General features: G+C 46.9%; 1 protein-coding gene across 1 annotated transcript; it reads left to right on the forward strand.

Moving 5' to 3' along the window:
- Positions 1-9192: 9192 nt before the first annotated feature.
- Positions 9193-20682, forward strand: Slc31a2 (solute carrier family 31 member 2). The gene is made up of 4 exons (XM_042695169.1): positions 9193-9298; positions 16315-16381; positions 17987-18176; positions 19383-20682. The coding sequence occupies exons 1-4, from the start codon at positions 9203-9205 to the stop codon at positions 19549-19551; spliced, it is 522 nt and encodes a 173-aa protein (XP_042551103.1). The 5' UTR covers positions 9193-9202; the 3' UTR covers positions 19552-20682.
- The last annotated feature ends 9 nt before the right edge of the window (positions 20683-20691 follow it).

The following is a 20691-nucleotide window of genomic DNA, read 5'->3' on the forward strand; positions in this document are numbered from 1 at the left end:
TCCAAACCAGGGACTGGAATCATGGTCCGGCCAAGCCCACGGCCACACTCCTCACCCCGTCCTCGCAGGTCTGTCCCTTTCCTTGGGGGCTAGGACCTGGGGACTTGTGATGGGACTTCCAGTCCCCAGGCCCTGCCATGTGTTAATCACTATGGGTCTCCAGCATCTGGAAGGGACACAGCTCACCTGTGGCCCCTGTGTGGTCACTCGGGGGCCACTCTGCTCAGCTGAGTTCCCCCTCCTCCACCAGGTCACCGTGATCGCCGTGTCCCTCCTCTCTTCACCTTCTGGTTGTGTTGTAAGTCCAGCCTCGCATGGCTTCCCTGTCATCCTGACACAAATACTAGAAGAACGCCACTCACCTCACAAGAGGACCAACCACGTCCCAGGGGCTCTTCTACTTTTCCAGTACTATTTCAGAATATCAAAGAATGTTTTGTTGTACCACAGTAACCTAGCACTGGGCAGAAAGTGGGGACGTCCTGGGCTTCCCCCGAGACCCGGGGGCCTCCTCCCCCACCGAGTTCCGCAGAGATGCAGATGTGCAGGCACCAGCGGTGCTCCTTTCTGGGGGTCCTTAGGCTGGGGCCTCTCCTGTCCTTCACTCTTAGGACCTTCCTTTGTCCTGTCCTTCATACTGTTTGATGCTCACAAGCACCTCTCTTGGGGACAGCACCTCTACTGATGATTCCGGGTTTCCAGAGGAGGCCTTAGGACCCAAAGGTGGGCCTGACCCAGGCTCCACTGCAAGTAGAGGGCAGGGCCTGGGGTCCAGCAGGAGATCCAGTGAGCACTTAGGACGCGAGCTCTGCCTTGGCCTGAGACAATCTCAGGGCAGTGTGGCCCACAGGCCAGCCGCGCAGAGCAAGGATGAGCGCTGGTGACCCGCAGAGCCTGGGTGGCTGACGTGCAGGCTCAGTGGGGCCCTGGTACTTGTGTTCTCCCTCTGGAACCTGGACCCATGAGGAAGGAGGATGCTCAGTGTGGAGCAGAACCTCAGCAGTAGGCTGCTTAGTGGCAGAGTCAGGCTTGAGCCCAGGAGAGAAATGGACCATCCTCTTGCCCATTGCACAGTGGAGAATTACAGTTTGAAGGTCTGTTAGTGCAGAAATGTGCTCCAGACTTCATCTCTAGAATAAGCAGCAAAAAGCAGGGCTTGGGCATGGTTCAACTAGTAAAGTGCCAGCTCTGTAGGCTGGAAGCTCTGATTTCAAAAGTATCAAAGCAGGGAGGACAGGAAGAAGTAGACTCCAAGTAGTGTCCCTCGCTTGTAGTCTCCTGGCTCCAGTGGGTCCAGATCTGCAATGTGTGTGTCTGAGCTTGAACCTGCAGCAAAGAGAAGCCCTCTGACCCCTTCCCCTGGTCTTTGTCCCTGCATGCACGTGACCCTGTGCCTCCTGGCCTTGTTTGCCATTTATATTGTTCTATATGTAATTAATGCATGTGTCCAATGTGAAACATGTTCCATGCTCATGTCTAGTCTGAAAAACTTTCAATAAATATTTTCTCTTTATTTCAGTCATTGGGCCTGAACTGTTGGCCTGGGCCACTGTCCCTCAGGTCTTCTGCTCAAGGCTAGTGCTCTACCCCTTGAGCCATAGCGCTACTTCTGGGTTTTTCTGCTTATGTGGAGCTAAGGAATCGAGCCCAGGGCTTCATGCATGCAAGGCAATCACTCTACCTCCAATCCTCCTTCCCAGGCATCTTTGTGTTACTTACAAAGGAAAACCTGTTTGTTCCACTTTGTGCTTAAATGAGAACTAAAATGTGGATGAGACATATTTTATCCAAATGAGTGTGTCCTGAGTTCAAGCCCCAAGACTAATACGTTAACACATTAAATAAAAAGTACACTTAATATGTGGGCCATATTTAACTGTCTAATGCCCATAGAAAGTAAAAAGAAAAAGGCTAAACTTTTTGATAATGACAGTGCTCAACATACCTATCTTGTGACCTTGTTCCAATTTAGATGAGTATTTTTCTATATATGGCATCCCCTGAGATGTTCACCTTGAGATGTCCTTCAGTGCTCTTCAAGGCTTGGCTTTGTGCTTCCCTTATATGCTTGGATTCCTATATCCTTCATTGTGTATCTTCTTTCCTAGTTTCCCATTTTAAGGAAGCTCATCCTGAAGAGAACTTCTTGGGTAAGAGAGCATGCTATTTTAGATTTTGTAGTTGTAAAAGAATTTGTTATATTTGGCTTTAAAATTTGCCTGAATCTGGACATCTACTCAGAACATTACAAGTAATGTATTGGTAAAGACACTTGCACAATCCATGTTCATTTCTGCATAACAATAGGCAAGTTATAGAAACAGCCCAGGTGCCAACAACAGATGAATGGATCCAAAAATGTGGTTCCAATGCATGATAGAATTTTACTCATTGAGTGGAAAGAAGCATATGTCATTTGCAGGGAAATGGATGGACCTAGGACAAGTCATGTTAAATCAGGTAAGCCAAGCTTAGAGAGACCAATGGCACATTGCTTTCCCTTTTATTGTGAAAGCTAGCTCTAAAATACTACTTGTCATGATAACTTATATGGGGCTCTATGAACTTACAAACTAAAGGAGAGGGTAAGTAGGAGAGGAATCCAAAGGCATAATTCCTTACATCTAAAGTACGATTTATTAAATTCCAGTTAGTGGAAACATGTTTTTGGACAGGGGGATAAAAAGCGGCACAGCAATGGAAGGAAGAGTGAGAAAATGGGGGGCTGGGAAGGTGGCTCAGTGGTAGAGCGCTTGCCTTGCATGCATGAGGCCCTGTGTTCGATTCCTCAGTACCACATAAGCAAAAAGAAAAAAGCCAGAAGTGGCGCTGTGGTTCAAGTAGTAGAGCGCTAGCCTTGAGCTGAAGAGCTGAGGGACAGTGCCCAGGCCCAGAGTTCAGGCCCCACGACCGGACCCCCCAAAAAAGAGTGAGAAAATGTGTCATTGTACTCAATATATACTACATAAAAAAATGAACTATGTAACTTGTAGGTGGGACCAGAGGGGAAAATAGGGGAAAGAAGGGGTGAAGTTATTCAAGAAGTGTTGTACTCATTACCTGACTTACGGAATTGTAACCCCTTTGTATAACTCAATAACAAAAAAAAATTGGCTAGCTATAAGTACTCAACTGAATGGCATTTCCCCTTAGATTTTGGAAGGCATTTTTTTCTTTTTCCTTTTTTTTCTGTGTTTATAGTGTTACTATTGAAAATTCCAAAATCCTGATTCCAAATCCCTTTTGTGGGATTTTTATTCTGGAAGACTGAAGAATTTTACTTTCTCTCCTACATTCTGAAATTCTAATACATTTTATTATTGTCTTGATTTCCTCATTCTCTTCATTGTGCTCTTCTCTGGGTAGTTCCATTTTAGTATGAAATTTATGAACTTTTGTGCTAGACAATTCTCTAGAATCGTTTTGATTATTTATCTCTGTCTGGAACTCAGATTCTAAGAATTCTTTTCTTTCCTCCCTTCCTTCTTCCCCCTCCCTCTTATCCATGTTCTCTGTCTTGCTTCTCATTTCCCTTCACTACTCTCAGAGATCCGCCCAGGCCATTTCCTGAGCACCTTGTGGACTTGCTTTCTTGTGGGTATCTAAGTGAAATGAATCCCAAGATAGGGATTTTTCTTTGTCGCTGTTTTAATGTACTATGTGATTTTGTTTCTTTTGCATGTTATTCCCCCATGGTATAACCCCTGTTGTCACTATATCTGATTCCCGTGCCCTGAATCTTGTATACACATTTTACTAATTTGGAAAGGGAAAGGGAAATAACAGAATGCTGAAATGAGGATACAGGTTGACGCATTGTAACAATGAGATGCACAAGACACTATGTTGAAAACGAACTTTGCAACTTGGGAGGAGGAAAGAGGAGATAGGGAGGCGGGGAGGGAAGGGATAGTAGGGAAAAAACAAAGGAGGGCGTACCAGGCACCGGTGGCTCACGCCTGTAATCCTAGCTACCCAGAAGGCTGAGATCGGAGGATCGTGGTTCAAAGCCAACATGAGGCAGGAAAGTCCATGAGACTCTTATCTCCAATAAACTACTAGGAAACTGGATGTGGCACTGTGGCTGAAGTGGTAGAGTGCTCGCTTTGAGCTAAAGAGCTGAGGGCAGCACCCAAGCCTAGAATTCAAGCCCCATGACTGACAAAAAAAAAAAAAAGGAGGGGGTAACAGTGCTCAATAGGAAATGTATTCATTACCTTACTCATGTAAATGCAACTCCTTTGTACAGTATATTTACAATAAAAAATAAAAAAAGATGGATTGCCCATTTATCTTGTAGCTTTCGTGCCCCAGAGTTGTTTCTCAGGGACTTTCTGATAGCCAGCAGGTGAACTTCCACCCATTTCTCCTTTCCTCCTTTTTCTGAATTGCCACTTATAGACTCACAGGCTTGTACATGATCACACATGATTCCAACACTTAACTATATCCTATATCCTAAGCACACAAACAGCTCACATAAACCCAGAATCAGTACCTACTGTGACAAGAATAGAATCATGAGTCCACTACACACTTGCATATACTTGTGTCACACACATCCTTACTTGCATGTCTGCCGTCATTGTGCACGCATAAATACACACACCACTTTGTTAAACTAGCTCTCTCTCTCTCTCTCTCTCTCTCTGCCAATCTCCAAAGGGGCAATTCAGGATTCAGGCATCTTTAGGAGAAGTACAAACTCTCTGTATACATTCTCTGTATGCACACACAAAAAAGTCTCCAAGAACTCTCAACTTCCAGGAGGTTCTCTGACCTACCATCCCTGGGACCTAAACAGAGCAAGGTGTTTGTTGAGTGAATGAATAAAACATTAACTAGTTATAATCTGATTCTTCATGTTTGCCTTAGAACCACCATTATGGTGTGATATCTGTGAGTTAACTTCAATGATTTGCTCCTATCTTTTGTTCAACAGAACAAGTATTCCTAAATACTAATGCCTTCTTAAAGCTTACCTGTTGAGTGTCTCAACCAAAAAGCAAAAGGTAGAAAAGGCACCAACTGTCCAACCTCTCTCCTCACCCAAGTCCTGATGAGGAGTGTAGTTGATGGGTAGGCTACATCTTAAGTAGTATGTTGCTCAAAACAGACAAGATATAGATGAGTTCTTTGGGCCACTGTATAGTGACAGGAGTCCCTCTTCCCTATTCAGAGAGAACTGCAGGTAGGGCAGTGTATCAAAAGTATTTTCCTCATGGTTGCACAGCATGCTAAACACCATATCATTCTTAGACTGTGGCCAGACCTAAGGCTCTTTCCAGTGCCTGCCCAACTCGATACTGCAAAACAACCTCTGCTATTGGAGCAGAACCAGTTTCTCCCCACCTGGCTTCTCCAAGGCGAGTGCATTAGAGCCAGGTGGTTTGTTTCTCATTGGCTTTCTTCTTCCTCAGATGGAGGGAAGAGGGTCCATTTCTGACAGAGGATAGGTTATCTACCTACAGTTGCCTTAGCTAGTACTGGAACTATATGAAATTGTCATCTCTGCAGGTTAAAAATGTCCTTTGTCAGTCGTTTCAACAGGCTCAAAGCTCTACTACACTTTCAGAGATAAGGTAGATAAGAATATTTTCCCAGCTTGATCCTTCCTCCAGTAACAATAGATCGGTTGGATTGGAACCAAAATATACCTAAGAAATCAACAAAAGGATTTGATTAGTGAAGATTATTATCAGCATAATATATTAGTAAAATGATCCCATTGGACCTTTGATGGGGAGTTGGTAGGCGGGGAAATTAGTTTAGTTCTTATTAACAGGAGAAAAGGCTGCTGTGGAGGAAAAATTCCACTCATCTGACCTTCGGTCATTTCTGTGTTGGACCTTTCCCTAAGAAAATAATGTCCAGTCAGGATCAGGATCAGAGTCTCTCAGATTATTCTGCCCAGGCTGGCTTCAAACCACAATCCTCAGATCTCAGCATCCTGAGTAGCTAGGATTACAGGCACCAGCCACCAGTGCCCAAGCTGCGATGGTATTTTTAAAAAAGCATTTGTGGATTGGTATTGGTGGCTCATACCAATAATCCTAGCTACTCAAGAGGCTGAGATCTGGGGATCATGATCCAAAGCCAGCCTGGGCAGGAAAGTTTGAGAGATGCTGAACTCCAATTAACCAGCAAAAAGCCAGAAGTGGAGCTGTAGCTCAAGTGGTAGAGCACCAACTTTAAATGAGAAAACTAAGGGACAATGCCTGAGCTCTGAGTTCAAGCCCCAATATCAGTACACACCCACACGTACCCCCTCACCCCCACATAGAGATTTGTGAGCTGCTATCATTAGCTGACTAGGATATGAGCACTTTTGCCCAACTGAGCCTCAGACCGCAATCCTCCTACTTACACCTCCCAAGTACCTAGAATGAAAGACACCAAGCTCCACAGCCAGCCTGTTTGTGGAGATGGTATCTCACCTTTTTTCCTAGACTAGCCTTGAATCTCAATGTTCCTGATCTCTGCCTTCCTAATAATTAGGAGAGATTACAGTTTTAAATAAGGTGGTTAGGCTGGCATCACTAAAAGAGTAGTGATATTTGGGAAAGAAAAGATATAGGTAGTAAAATATACATGTAAAAACTCTTTAGGTCTTGTGGAAGAATCCAGGAGGTTACCTGGCTGGAAGGCATGCAGAAATCTTGCCATAAGTTTCCAACTCCACTTGCCAGATGATTATCAGTGCAGATCATCAGCATTTGAAAGGTGCAGGTATGGGCAGTCATTCCAGCTCTTACTGTACAGATAGGGAAACCAGTGCCCAGAAAAGGGGCAATGGCATCCTTGGGATACACAGCTTCATCTGCACTTAAAGATTAGATGAGCTGGGCACCATTGGTTCATGCCTACTTAGGAGGCTACTCATAGCTACTCAGGAGGCTGAGATCTGAGGATCATGGTTCAAAGCCAGCCTGGGCAGAAAAGTCTGTGAGACTTTTTTTTTTTTTTTTTGGTCCGGTCATGGGGCCAGAACTCTGGGCCTGGGTGCTGTCCCTCAGCTCTTCAGCTCAAGGCTAGCGCTCTACCACTTGAGCCACACGCCACTTCTGGCTTTTTTCTTTTTTCTTATGTGGTGCTGAGGAATTGAACCCAGGGCCTCAGGCATGCATGGCAAGCGCTCTACCATTGAGCCACCTTCCCAGGACCCTGTGAGACTTTTATCTCCAATTAACCACCAGACAACTGGAAGTGGTGCTGTGGCTCAAGTGGTAGAGCACTCACCTTGAGCTGAAGAGTGCAGGGATAGCTCCCAAGCCCAGAGTTCAAGCCCCATGACCGACCAAAAAAAAAAAAGTAGATGATCTTTCCCTAAGACCTCAACTTCCTCCTTGGAAGGAGAAATGTCAGGTCGGCTTTTCCCTCTCCTGATAGACTGTACAAGCTTCATGTCCAGATTGCGCCCTTCCCCCATGATCTCTGCCACATTTTAGGTAGCACAGTCTGATTGGAGATTTTTTCCAGGCAGGCTCCAGGTGTATGCTAAGAAGATAGCAACAGACTGTTGTTCCTGGACAGGAAGGAGTTCCACAGGCCATCAAAACAGAATCACAAAAGAATCTTTCCACTTGGCTTGGATGACTCATATGGTCTTGTGAGCTAAGATTCTGTGCCTTCCACTCAGTTCCTCTTCCTTGAGGGCCCAAGGAGGGGAAATATCTGGTGGCTCAAAAGAAACTTGGGACTTAAGGGGTCAAGCATTGTAACCCATGAGGAAGTTAGAGCTGTGAAAGGTCATGAGATTGTGACAAAGCCAAGCACAACAGTCAAATGAACGCAGTCCTTCCGTGGGCGAGGAGATTGGGGTATTCAGGAGCCCATTTTTGCAAAGGTCAGACCTTTTGACTCCTGATTCTCAGGTGAGCCCCATAGAGTTGAAGAATGCCTAGATCTCTCCCCAGTTCTTGGGTTCTAAAAGCTTCAAAGATTCCCCATGGCTTAGCACAGCCCCAGCAGTGGTGGGCCTTATCTGGCCTCCTCCAAGTGCCCACCCCTCTTGCACCCACCCATGTGTTTTGCCCCCAATCAGGAGTCAGCCTGGTCCTTGGCTATTCCCACACCCTCTTCTGTTTTCATCTTGAGGCTCACAGAAGCTGTGACTTTGAGCAAGTGGCTTGGCCTTTTGCAGATAGCTTTCTCTCTAGGGCAGAACTGCTAATGATGACAGTAGTCACCATTTATTAAGCAAGCTCCCAGTGCCAGGTTTTAGGCTGAGAATTTAACGTATTTTCATTTTAGTCAACAGCTCCATAATATAGTTCTATTATTTTTATCTTACTAGAATACTGTACAACGTTTGTTTTGTTTTGTTGAGATACCATAGCTCATACTCATGGGCTCAGGATTGAACTGAGGTCAGATTCTAAACTGCTAATCCAAGCCCAGGTCTCTTGAAGGAGCTCCTTTACAGAGGTTGATTGATAAAGGATTTTCAACATATCTGAGAATTAAAATATAGTTTAAAAGTCTCTTACCACCCGACCTGGGGGAGGGGAGAAAACTCCAAGTCAGGCAATCCACAAAAATGGAAATACCAATAAGGGAAAAAGCTAACCACCCTAGTAAAATGAAACAAGTCGAAAGTACTGCCTTGTGAGGAGGTAATGCGAAGTCACCCTCTGTAACCAAGAGAACCATCAGGGAAGAGGGAACCTGGCACCCCGAGCTTGGATTCCCAGCCTGCAGACCTGCGAGAAATAAATTTCTGTTGTTTGTAAGCTCTCTGTCAAAGATAGTACCATGTATTGCCTCTAGGGAAAACCCAGAATTTTTGCAATAAAGGAAATGTAATCAACAGCCGGTAAACGCTTTTTTGCTCGTTAGATTGGAAATGATCGCTTAGAAACCAAATAGCTACACAAAGGTCCAGAGTGTCATTGACAGCATGCCCTCTCTAAATTTGTTTCCCCTCTCTGCATTTTTAATTCATCACAGGCGAAGCCTCACACAGACTATAACAAGGAACAATAAAAACATTTTATGGTAATTGCCAAACGATTTTATGACAAGCAGTTACAGGACCAGAACACCTGGGGCTCGGACAGCTTAGCGTCGCGGTGGGCGGGTGGATCCCGGTGGGTCCTGCGCAGTGGGGTTAGGGGAGTCCAGTGGTGGGCGTGGCCGCAGGCGGGGACGCGCAGAGGGACTACAACTCCCAGGTACCCTCGCGCTGCTTTCCTGGGACCACATGACTGGCGCGGTCCGGGGCGCCGTCGCTGCGGCTGCTAGCGAAGTTGGATCCGAGACCCGGGCCGTGCACCCTTCAAGAGCGCTCACCATGGCGGTGAGTCCCAGGCGCCTCGCAGAATGGACGCGGGTGGGGGAATCCCTCGGAGCAGCAGCCTCCGCACCCCGAGATCCTCCCAGCCCCGAGTCCCGGGCTGGTGAGGGGGTGTGTTGGTGGCATCGTCGCCGCTGGATCGGGGCTGGGGGACGCGGCAGGTGCGGCTGTCAGGGGCTCCCGGAGGTTCTGTCTGTCGGTCCCCGCTGCTGGGAGTCCTTCCAGCCGGACGCACGCGCGAAGGCGGGCTGGGGCGCGGCCCGGGCGGATCGGCGAGTCGCGGGGGGTCCCAGCTCCGGGCGGTGGCCGGAGTCGGGGTGAGTGGGGTGCGGTGGGGTGGGAGCAGACGCGGTGGCTGGGGTTCTAGGGAGGCTTTCCTCAGCCGAGCCCGGCGCCGTCCGCGCACCCCACCACCCCCAGCCTGCCTGGGACAAGTGCCTGTTCCGATCGGAGCTCAGCAAGAGCTTTTTCTTTTCTTTTATCCTGGTTAGGGCTCACCTGGGCTGGAGAGGAGGACAGCTTCTAACAGACTTTGGGAGTTTGGAGAAATCATGTCCCTTCCCTCACCTCATGAAACAAGTCCCAGAAGCTACAGGCTGTGCAGACTCTTTAGCGCCCACCCCGCCCCCTTGCTGTTCTTGAAAAAGAGGCGAGAGCCTTTGCTACACAGCTTCCCCGCCGGCCAGCCTCCCTGCGGGACCCTCAGCCCCTAGTTCTTTTTTTTCAATCGAAGTGTCGGTGACCCCAAAGGAAGAAATTAAAACAAATCTTGTGGATTGTTTACTCCATAATCGGCCACAGCTCCTCCCTGTCCAGGGTGGGGCCCTGACTGAAGCACCGATAAATTACACTGCCAGAGACTGAGATTCCTCCCCAGTGAGAAAACAAGATTGGGGGCCTGCCTTATGCATAAAACTCTGGACCTGAAAATTGCAGATGGAAGTCTCTTAAGTTAGGATGTGCTGATTTGAATTCTTTTCACGAGCAACAGGACAAGAGTGCGGAAGGCCTAGCAACCTGTGGGTCTTTGCCCCTCCCCCAGCTTCCTACTCCCTGGGGAATGGGAACTGATGCTGTCTGGGTTCCTCTAGTTCTGAACGCTCTGCAGACTGTCTTCCCAGTAGTCTCCTGCTCCCTGTACTTCAGAGCTGCTCTACCCACCTGCCCTACCCAAAGGTGTCACCCAGATGGTTTTGTCCCCACACCTCCAGGTTCCCGACACCGTGCCTTGTCACTGGCTTTTTTGAAGTTCTGGATATGGGACATATTGTGACATATGGACCTATGGACTTATGCATCATTGAACTACATCTCCATCCTGCCTTCTGTTTCTGATACCATACAACCTGTTGTAATTATCTGTCTACTTCTCTATCACTAGATAGTGGGCTCCAGGAAGGTTTTTTTTGCAGTCATCTCTGTGTCTCCAGGGTCTGGCACAACAAAAGGAAATGTTGGTCGAGTGAATTTTGCTGTCTGTGGGTGTTCAGGTGTGTGGCAAAAGGTGTTACCTGTTTTGAGCTACTGAGGTAGTTGGCACTGTCTCAAGGATGATAGAGGAAGCCAGTTATGGAAACTCCCTGTGTGAGTAATTAGGGATTGGGGACATTCCATTCATGCCAATGGCTTTATCAGCTGGACTCAAAGAAGTGTTGGGGGTAGGGGGGTGGGCACAGCCCCCCACTTGGCAACGATGGTACTGGAGGCTTCCACTGAAGTTGAAAGAATTCAACTCCAATATAAATGGAATTCACAGAATTGTTTATACTTGCTTATTTTTGCATATTCTTTAGTGAACATTCTGTCATGTTCCAACTCCTAACTGGATAGAACTCAGTCATTTTTCTATTTGGTACTGTTTCAGCTTTTTATATTCAGCAAGTACCACCATTTTCATATTAGGTGGATAGAAATCTGGTTTTAACTTCTTCAACATGGGTGTGTGTGTGTGTGTGTGTGTGTGTGTGTGTGTGTGTGTGTGTGTGTGTGTGTGTGTGTGTGTGTGTGTGTGTGTGTATGGAGTACTGGGGGCCTGAACTCAGGGCCTCTTACTTGGCTTATTTGCTGTCACATGGCACTGTGCCACTTGAGCCAGGCCTCCAACCCAGCATTTGACAGGTTAGTTGGGATGGAGCCTTACAGACTTTTCTTCCCTGGCTGGCTTTGAACCTCCATCCTCAAGGTCTTAGCCTCCTGAGAAGTGAGGGTTACAGGCATGAGCCAGTGGTGCCCAGCTCAAAGTAACTTTTTAAAGCAATTACTTCAGTTTCCGTTGAGGTAATCGTGTAAGCTATCTAACCAGCCCTCATTAGGTAGATTATTTTTCCAAGCATGGTTTCAGTCACCTATTTCAAAACTACCCAGAGTGCTTGTGGAGCATGCTGAAGTGTGAAAAACACACAGTCTTTCCAGAAAAATCTATGGCCCTGGGTACCTGATTCCTGAGTATCTTTGGGCAGCTAAATAGGCCTTTAATGTCAGTGCAAAGGAGTTGAAAATAGGAGGGGACTGCAGAGATGTCAGAGGGAGATAAAAGGATGAAAGGCAGGAAACTGTGCAAGTTCATGCAGGTCCTCAGAAGATGCACCGCTGCATGGCTGTCCTGTTCACTCCTCCCTTTCCATTCCCTGTCCATAGATGCAGGACCTCCAGGGAGCTTGGCCTCTGTGAGGCAAAGGCAAGGCCAGGAGAAAGGGTTTCTAAAGTCCAGTCCCATTTTTCAGGCCATGGAATTGCACTGCCTGCTTGAGGTCATGCAGTTTGTTACTAGCAGAGCTGGGAGACAGAACCCCTTTAGCATCTGAGTCACGAGGCTTTGCTACCTCTGTTCCAGCTGCTACTTAAAGTGAGCCATCAGTGTCCATGAGAAGTGTTTATATATCCTCAGCTCCTGTAGATTTGCTCCTGAATTCTGACTGAAGACCCAGGGAGGCCCAGGCATCTGCATATCAAGTATTCAGAAAGCACATGGCCAATGTTATGCTGGTAGCTTTTTCCTAACTAGTGGAGGATCACTTACCTGGCTTAAAAATTAACCCTGTAGAACCTACCACCCTGGTGGCCAACCCAAAGGGACCTGAGCCGCCTGAGGCTTTGATGGATATGAGTAGTGGCCCTAAATCACAGAAGAAGCCCACAGCCACTCATCCCTGTGGCCAGGGCAGCTCTCAGTGGTACTCACAAAGGAGGGGGTGGGGGAGGTACCAATGGATGGTCTTTGAACAGTCTTGACATGTGTTACAGCTTCCTGTCTTTGATGGGGGGCTCTCATGGCTACTCTTCTATCTCCGTGTGTTTGCCATTTTATATTGTTCTCTCCACAGCAGCACTCAGTGTCTGTAGTCATGGCCAGCTATGCCCTTCTGTTCCAAGATGGCCCTACCTCTTTGCTCTTCATCCTGTTTTTCAACTGTGTCTTGGCCATTCTTTCCAGTCCTGATTGGCCATCCTTTACTTCCTTTATTTTTTGAACAGCTTAACTCCTGCTGTACTAATTGCACAGAGGTGTTTTCTCATCCATTCCTTCCGCTTCCCTGATTCCTTTCCTTCTTTTCTCTCAACGTGGCCATGTCTTCTTTCCACAATGTTAAAACTAACAAAGCAGCCCACTCTCAGTTGGTTTGTTTTCATATCTTAGCTCTATTTTCCTCTGCGTCAAATAAGGGACAAGTGGAAGGATCTGAATTTTAACCATGAAATGGCTTCTACCTTGCAGTATGCCCTGGGAAATCTCACCACTACCTATAGGGATTCCTTTGCTGTTCTGATAGGTGTTGGGGACACAGACTCTGAATCTAATCTACCAGGGCACAACCTAGCTGTACATCTTGGCAAGTGACTGAAACTGAGCCTTGGTATTTTTACCTGTCAAATGGAACTACAAAGAATAATTCCCTCTTAAATGAAGATATAATATTTTTAGAATAGTGCTAGGCACAAAATAGTAACTCACCCCCCCCCAAATAGGGCTGTTTCTAGACTTAGCACTTCTGCAGTTATGTTCTATGGGGTGCTCTCCTACAAAATACTCAGCAATGAGACAGGGAGGGACAGGGCTCTTCGTCCTTCTGGCAGCAAGCAAGGAAAGTGTTAAAAAAAATTTGCTCAGTTCCTGTTTCCCTCAAACTTACATGATCACAGAATCCACTTTTCAGAGACCCTCTCAATAGCCTGTGAGAAAGGCTGGATATTGGTGGCTCATGCCTGTAATCCTAGTTACTCAGGAGGCTGAGATCTGAGGAATGTGGTTTGAAGTAGATAGACTCTTATCTTCAATAAACTAGCAAAGCAAGAAGTAGAGGTATGGCTCAAGTGGCAGAACTCCAGCCTTGATCAGAGAAAGCCAAGGGAGTGTTTGATTCCTGAGTTCAAGCCCCAGGACTGGCACTAAAAAAGAAAAGTGAAAAAGCATTTGACTGTATCAGCTTCAGATTATTTTTGTCCACCTTCCCTTCCCTAGGAAATGCTAAGGCCTGAGAAGGACCCTAACTGGTATGATGTGTCAAATTCTAGACTCAGATTTTTCTTTTTCTTTTTTGGTGCTGGTCCTGGGGCTTGAACTCATGGCCTAGGCACTGGGCTTTTGGGGAACTTAATTGGAGATAAGAGTCTTACAGGCTTTTCTGGCTCTGCTGCTTCAAATCTCAGCCTCCTGAGTAGCTAAGACTACAGGCATGGGCCATCAGCACCTCATTCAGCTATTATTTACTATTGCCTCTGGCCCTACACTTTGAGAGGGGAAGATGGGAAGAAGGTTGGACATGTTGGTCTGTGGCTTAGGGCTGACATTTGCAAACAGAAACGTGCACATCTGGTTTCTGGGAAGATACAGAATACTCACATGACACATTAAGCAAAGTGGTAGCTAACCTAATCTGCCTGTCCCTTTACTCCAGCTCACAGATGCTTGTCTCAGCCTGAAAACCCACAACCGTCCCAGGAACCCATCCTCTGTCTCTCCTGGGCCTCTCCACTAGAACTTAGTCAAAGGCCACAAAAGGATGGGCTTATCTCCACTTGAATGTGAACTGACAGTAATTGTAAACCTTCTTCCGGTGAAGCCTTGGGCAAATCCCTTTCTCTCTTGGAACACACTTTCTCCTCCATCTGGTTTTAGGAGAGGGAGAGAGAGTGGATTGGACCAGATCAGTGAACCAAACTGAGCAGTGAAGCCTGGACCTCCCTTTTTTTTTTAATGCAAACTTTATTTTTTTATTTTTTGCCAGTCCCGGGGCTTGAACTCTGGGCATGGTCCCTGAGCTTCTTTTGCTCAAGGTTAGAACTCTACCACTTGAGCCACAGCACCACTTCTGGATTTTTCTGCGTATGTGGTACTGAGGCATCAAACCCAGGGCTTCATGTATGCAAGGCAAGCACTCTACCACGGAGCCACATTCCTCACCTGATCTCCCTTTCTTAATCCTAGCTACTCAGGAGGCTGAGATCTGAGGATTGCAGTTCAAAGCCAGTCTGGGCAGGAAATTTCATGAGATTCTTACCTCCAATTAACTACTAGAAAACCAGAAGTGGAGCTGTAGCTCAAAGTGGTAGAGCACCAGCCTTGAGCAGAAAATCTCAGGAACAGTGCCCAGTCCTGAGTTCTAGCTCCAAGAATGAAAAAAAAAAAAAGAGTGAAGCCAGAGGACCGAAAATTCTATGTGACATTCAAAGACTCTAGTATTTGGCCATTGTCAAAGGCTGCCATTAAGTGGTCCTATTTATTGCAACCAGGATCTTATTGGCTAGATGAAACTGACAGGTATCTGCAGAGCAACTTGCCTACCCCAGGAGGGTGACCCCTCAGGCCTTAGACTTGGCAAATACCATTCAGCTGGCTAGGCATGCAGAATCACCATTGACTCCTTCTCATCTCTCCCCACCCTTCCCTGGACCACTGGGGTTTTAACTCCCGGCCTTGCACTTGCTAGACAGGTGCCCTTGCTTGCATTAGTTATTTTTAGGACAGCTGTCATTTCTTGCCTGGTCCACACTTGGACACGATCCTCCTGCTGTAGCTGGGCTGACAGGTGTGTACCACCACACCCAGCTGCTTCTGTGGAAAGGGAGTCTCTCAAACTTTTCTGCCAGAGCTAGCCTGGTATTGTGATTTTCTTGGTCTCTGCTTTCTGCTAGCTGAAATGATAAGACACTACCAAACCCAGTTTATTGGTTGATAAATGGACTCAAGACCTTTCTGCCCTGGCTGGCCTCAAACCATGATCCTTCTAGCTTTCTCCTCCCAAGTAGCTACGACTATAGGCTTGGGCCACTGGCTCCTGGTACCACTTCTCTCTTAAAATTTTCTCTTGGAGACTGAGATGCTATGTTCTGGAGTACATGGGATTACCTTAGCTCCCTAGAGTCAGGAACATGACTGAACTTTCTGGGCCTATCCCTCCCAGTTTTTCTTCCTGTAAAATGGGCATAATTGTCCCTGTTACATAGAAGACTATTATGACATCACGCTAAGTTCATGGTCAAATGCCTTGGTGCCACCCCGAACCCGAGGTGGGCAGGCAGTGTCCTGACAGACACTGCATGGCCACGAGCACATCTGGGGCAGAACCATTAACCCTTCTCCTTAGTGCTGGGCATAGAACTGCACCCAGCAAATAGTTTAATCAGTGTGGGGACATTGGAGCCAGCCGCCTCTGGGCCCCCTCTGTGACAATCACTGTCCATCCTGCCCCATCTGCCAGATTTACCAGGACTTCCTGCTTGCTTGGGGAAGCCCAGAGGAAGGTAAGAGGAGCCAGGTACTCCAGGGTCTAGTGCTTCCCTTGGTCTGGAAGGCACCAAGGGGCCATTCTTGAGAGGCCTGAGGGCACTGTCATCTGGTGGCTGGGAAAGCCCTGCTCCATATGGTCTCCACTGGCCCTGATAACCTCTAATGGCCCTTGCAATGTGTGTGGTCCTGCGGTCTCATGTTCTGGGCCCCCAAAGGAGGCTGCTGGGGAGTTTGGAAGCAGGACTTCCATGCCCCCAAGCTCCCTGTGATGTATACTCCCTTTCTCTTTCAGATGCACTTCATCTTCTCAGACAAGGCCGTGCTTCTGTTTGATTTCTGGAGTGTCCACAGTCCTGCAGGTAAGAATCAGGAAGCTCAGACTTGTAACTTAGGAAGCCTTAAAGTGCCAGGCAGTGGAGAGCCTGGGTTCTCTTAATTTCTGAAGGCATTTAATGAGCCTGCTTTTCCAGGTAAACACTGTGCTGGAACTTTGCATTTATAAATCCATTTGCACCAGGGTCCTTCCTATCACAAAGGATCCCAATCCTCAAGGATCCTCAGAAGGTGGCGGGAGGGGGAGAGAGAGGAGGAAGGAGGAAGAAGGGGGAGAGAGAGAGAGAGAGAGAGAGAGAGAGAGAGAGAGAGAGAGAGAGAGAGAGAGAGAGAGAGAGAGCATGCAAGCTGGGCTATGTATTCCAAGGGAAGTAACTGAAGTCCAAACACTGAGACTGCGGGGGGAGGGGGGCGGGGGGGGGGGGTCACAAAAAAACAAGGAAGCATTGACCAGAACTTGATGAAGGCCTCCTGTTGCTTCCTGGCCTGTCTTTCATATTGGCAGCTGCTGCTACAGACTTAGACTTGGGAGGAGATACCAGTCTGCAAGGGAAGAATATTCCTTGATTTCTAACTCATGACTATTGTTTTTGAACCTAAATTAGGTAACTTAAAAATAGACTAACAGCCCCAAAGCCCCCCAGTGGCAGATGTGATCATCCCTACAATGTATTAGTGGTCCCGTTAATTCTTCCTCAGTAAGCAATGGATTAGAATAGTCAGGTAATTATTCTCTCTCAAAGGTTTAGTGAATGGCCTACATTCAGCCAAGTGGCCTTTACTCAAGACTATTTATGCACAGAATCAGACAGTGGCTGGAACCACAGCCATCTGCAAGACTGCCTCCTAGGGCTAGTGGTTGTTCTTGGGCCCCATTTGGGCTCTTGGCTGAATGCCTACATGAAGTGTTCTTGGCCTGAGCTTCCTTGTGGGTGGCAAGTTCAAAGAGCAAGTGCCCGACCACAAAAGAGACAGATATATGAGGTTTTTACAATCTAGTTTTGGAAGTTGAATTACATTTAATTGGCAAAGATTTATGAGGTTCCATAGGACATTTCAAGACACATATACATTGTAAACTGCTCAGGTCAAGGTAAACATTTCTACTTAAACATTTATCATTTACTTTGTGGTTAACACATTTAAAATTCTTGCCTCTAGCGTGTGTGTGTGTGTGTGTGTGTGTGTGTGTGTGTGTGTGTGTGTGTGTGTGTGTGTGTGTGTGTGTGTGTGTGTGTGTGTGTGTGTGTGTGTGTGTGTGTGTGTGTGTGTGTGTGTGTGTGTTGGTCTTGGGGCTTTAACTCAGGGACTGGGTGCTGTCCCTGAGCTTTTTTGTTCAAGGCTAGGGCTTTACCACTTTTGAGCCACAGCTCCAACTCTGGCTTTCTAATGGTTAATTGGAGATCAGTGTCTCATGGATTTTCCTACCCAAGCAGGCTTTGAAGCACAATCCTGATTTCAGCCTCATGAGTAGCTAGGATTACAGGTGTGAGCCACTGGCACCTGGTGCCTCTAGCTTTTTTTTTTTTTTTTTTCTTTCCAAGTATGTAGTGTACCTGGTAATTCTCTGTAGTTTCCATAGGGTCATGTGGGACACCAGAAGCTATTCTGTACTCGGCTTCTTTTGGCAGGCATGGCCCTCTCAGTATTGGTGGTTCTGCTCCTGGCTGTACTATATGAAGGCATCAAGGTTGGCAAAGCCAAGCTGCTTCACCGGACTCTGGAGAGCCTGCCTGTCTCCAGCAGCCAGCAAGTTATCCTGGATACAGATCGGGATTCTGCAAGTTTGGACTCACCCCGGGCTAACAGAAGGCCCTTCAGGTGCAAGCACTGGGTAGGGGAAGGAACAGAGCCCTCACATCACTCTGGGATGTAGGCTGAGCCCAGAGGGTGTCGGCCCAATACACAGAAAGGAGATTGAGGCCCACTGAAGGACCAGGACTAGCCAAGCAAGGTGGTTAGTTAGTAGTAAGGTTAACTATACCATGTGGAGTTCCTGGTACTTTGGCCATAGCCTCATTGCAGGGCACAGAATTTCTTCAGGGAGCTGCAATATTTAGAACTTTGCCACTGTGCACCCCACAATTTCACCAGGCTTCCAAACCTAGGAAGGAGCCGGGTCCTAGTGCTATCCTAGTTAGAAGCTGAAATCTGATGATCATGATTTGAAGTAAGCTCAGGCAGATAAATCTAGAGAAAAAAAGTTGGAAGTGGAGATGTGGTTCAAATGGTAAGAGTGCTAGACTTGAAAGAGCTAAACGAGAACACAAGACCACCACACATACACACATGCAAATTGCAACCAAACCCAGGAGGGGAAGCGGGTATATCCTGAAGCAAGAATGGCTGTCATCAGTGTACCTGAGTTGGTGGAAGAAAGCATCCTTTTATCTCCTCCCATCCCCCACTCTGATCTGGTAACCATTTAAGGTCCCTAGACTGCCCTCTTCAGCCCCATCTGAGCTTACTGAGCCTACCTGCTCTATCAGCAGCACTTACCTGGGAACTTCACACCTTCACAAGCACTGAGCAAGAGAAAGCTCCTGTTCCCCGTTCTTATTTTACCAATGGGGAAATTAACATCCAGATAGGTCAAGAAGTTTTTACTAGGCCAGATTTGGTAAGTGGCTGAACTAGGAACTAATCTGTCATTGAAGTCTCTCATTTTCTATTGCCATTCTGCCTCCCACAGTAAATTTGGGAGAAGAAAAAAAAATCTGTCTTACTAATAATCTACATAAACTGTATATACCATCATTTTCTCTTTGCCTAGGAGGCTAGGAAGCTCAGGGCTAAATAGTGGGCAAGCTTCTTTGTAATCTCAGCCCGGCACAGTGGCTCATGCCTGAAATCCTTGCTATTCAGGAGGCTGAGCTTGGGAGGATTGCAGTTCAAAGCTAGCCAGGCAAAATGTTAGTGCAACTCCATGTCAACCAAGAAAAACCTGGATATAGCGGTAGCTGCAGCTCAGATACTCTCTATTCTTGGTTCATTAGCAGCATTAACTTGTTTCTCTTTTATATCTAGGTGGTTTCTGTGCTACTTTGGCCAGTCTTTGGTTCATGTTGCTCAGGTGGTCATTGGCTACTTTGTGATGCTGACTGTTATGTCCTACAACACTTGGATTTTCCTGGGTGTGGTCCTAGGCTCAGCTGTGGGTTACTACCTTACCTACCCACTTCTCAACACGATGTAGCTGGCAAGGGATGCACAGGTGCTGATGGCTGGAAGGGCCACTCTGCCAGACCGTACTTCCACTCACAGCCACTTCTGATGGCAACTACTCACCGTCTTTTCCAGTTCCTGACAACTTTGAGCTGAAGCCAGCAGGTCCTCTCTGGAGCTCTGAGGCCACTGCATCCACCTCCCATCTCCACCAACCTACTCAGGGCCAAGCCTTGTCTGCTGCCTCAAGAAGGCAGCTGTGACCAATGGGAGAATGGAGAGAATCGAGGCTTGTAGGGGAGAGCAGCTGAGCCTAGCAAGCTGCATGTCTGAGTCAGAACGTGAGCATTTCCAAAGACCTCCGGGACAAAGAGGGTTCTGGGTGATGAAGGCCATGGAACCCACATGGCCTCTCTTCTACTTTGTGCCTTTTCTACAGAAGCATTTTCCATTGGACAAACTGACCTCTTTTGTGCTTAGAAGGACAAAATCCGGGCTCTTTTGTCTCACCTTTAAGCCCTGGGAACACATGAAGATCGACTCTTCCATGAATCATGTTGACAAACTAAGATTTCTCGTTTTTCCCACTCAACTCCTGGTTGGCAATTTTGCACATTCAGTCAAAATAAAAATTTTAATGGTTTCATTCTGTCCATGACAGACGGCAGTGTCTGCCGAGGTCCATCTCCCATTCTTAGGGAAAGATTGGCAGCTGAGAGGCAAAGACCGCAGTCTGTTCCCAAGGCTGCTGGCTTGTCCTTTGGGCACAGTGAGCTCCCACCTCAGCCTGATGGCCAGGGTACTGAGGGGCTCTTTATGGCCTTAATCCTTTTATCCACAATAGAGAACTACTTTTAATACTATTCAGTTATTAATGTTCTTTATTTATTACTGCTCGCTCATAATGATCCAGTGAAGAAACATGATTCAGTCCTTGAAGATAATAATTAAGCCACATTGGGTGGGTGGATGGGTAGACTGTTGATTGAGGGTGCAGTAAACAGACAAACCAAAGTGAGTATATTTTTCGAGTTGGAAAATATACTGCTATATAATACTGTAATGTCTATGCTTAGGCACCTCATGGGCTTGGTGGAAAGATGCTTTTAAGCTTTGGGAATGAAAAACAAATACATTTTAATAAATATATATTTTTAAACAATCTGTCTTC

The sequence above is a fragment of the Dipodomys spectabilis genome, unplaced genomic scaffold, assembly GCF_019054845.1.
Source record: "Dipodomys spectabilis isolate Male_0828 unplaced genomic scaffold, ASM1905484v1 ptg000006l, whole genome shotgun sequence".
In the NCBI taxonomy this organism is placed as follows: Eukaryota; Metazoa; Chordata; class Mammalia; order Rodentia; family Heteromyidae; genus Dipodomys; species Dipodomys spectabilis.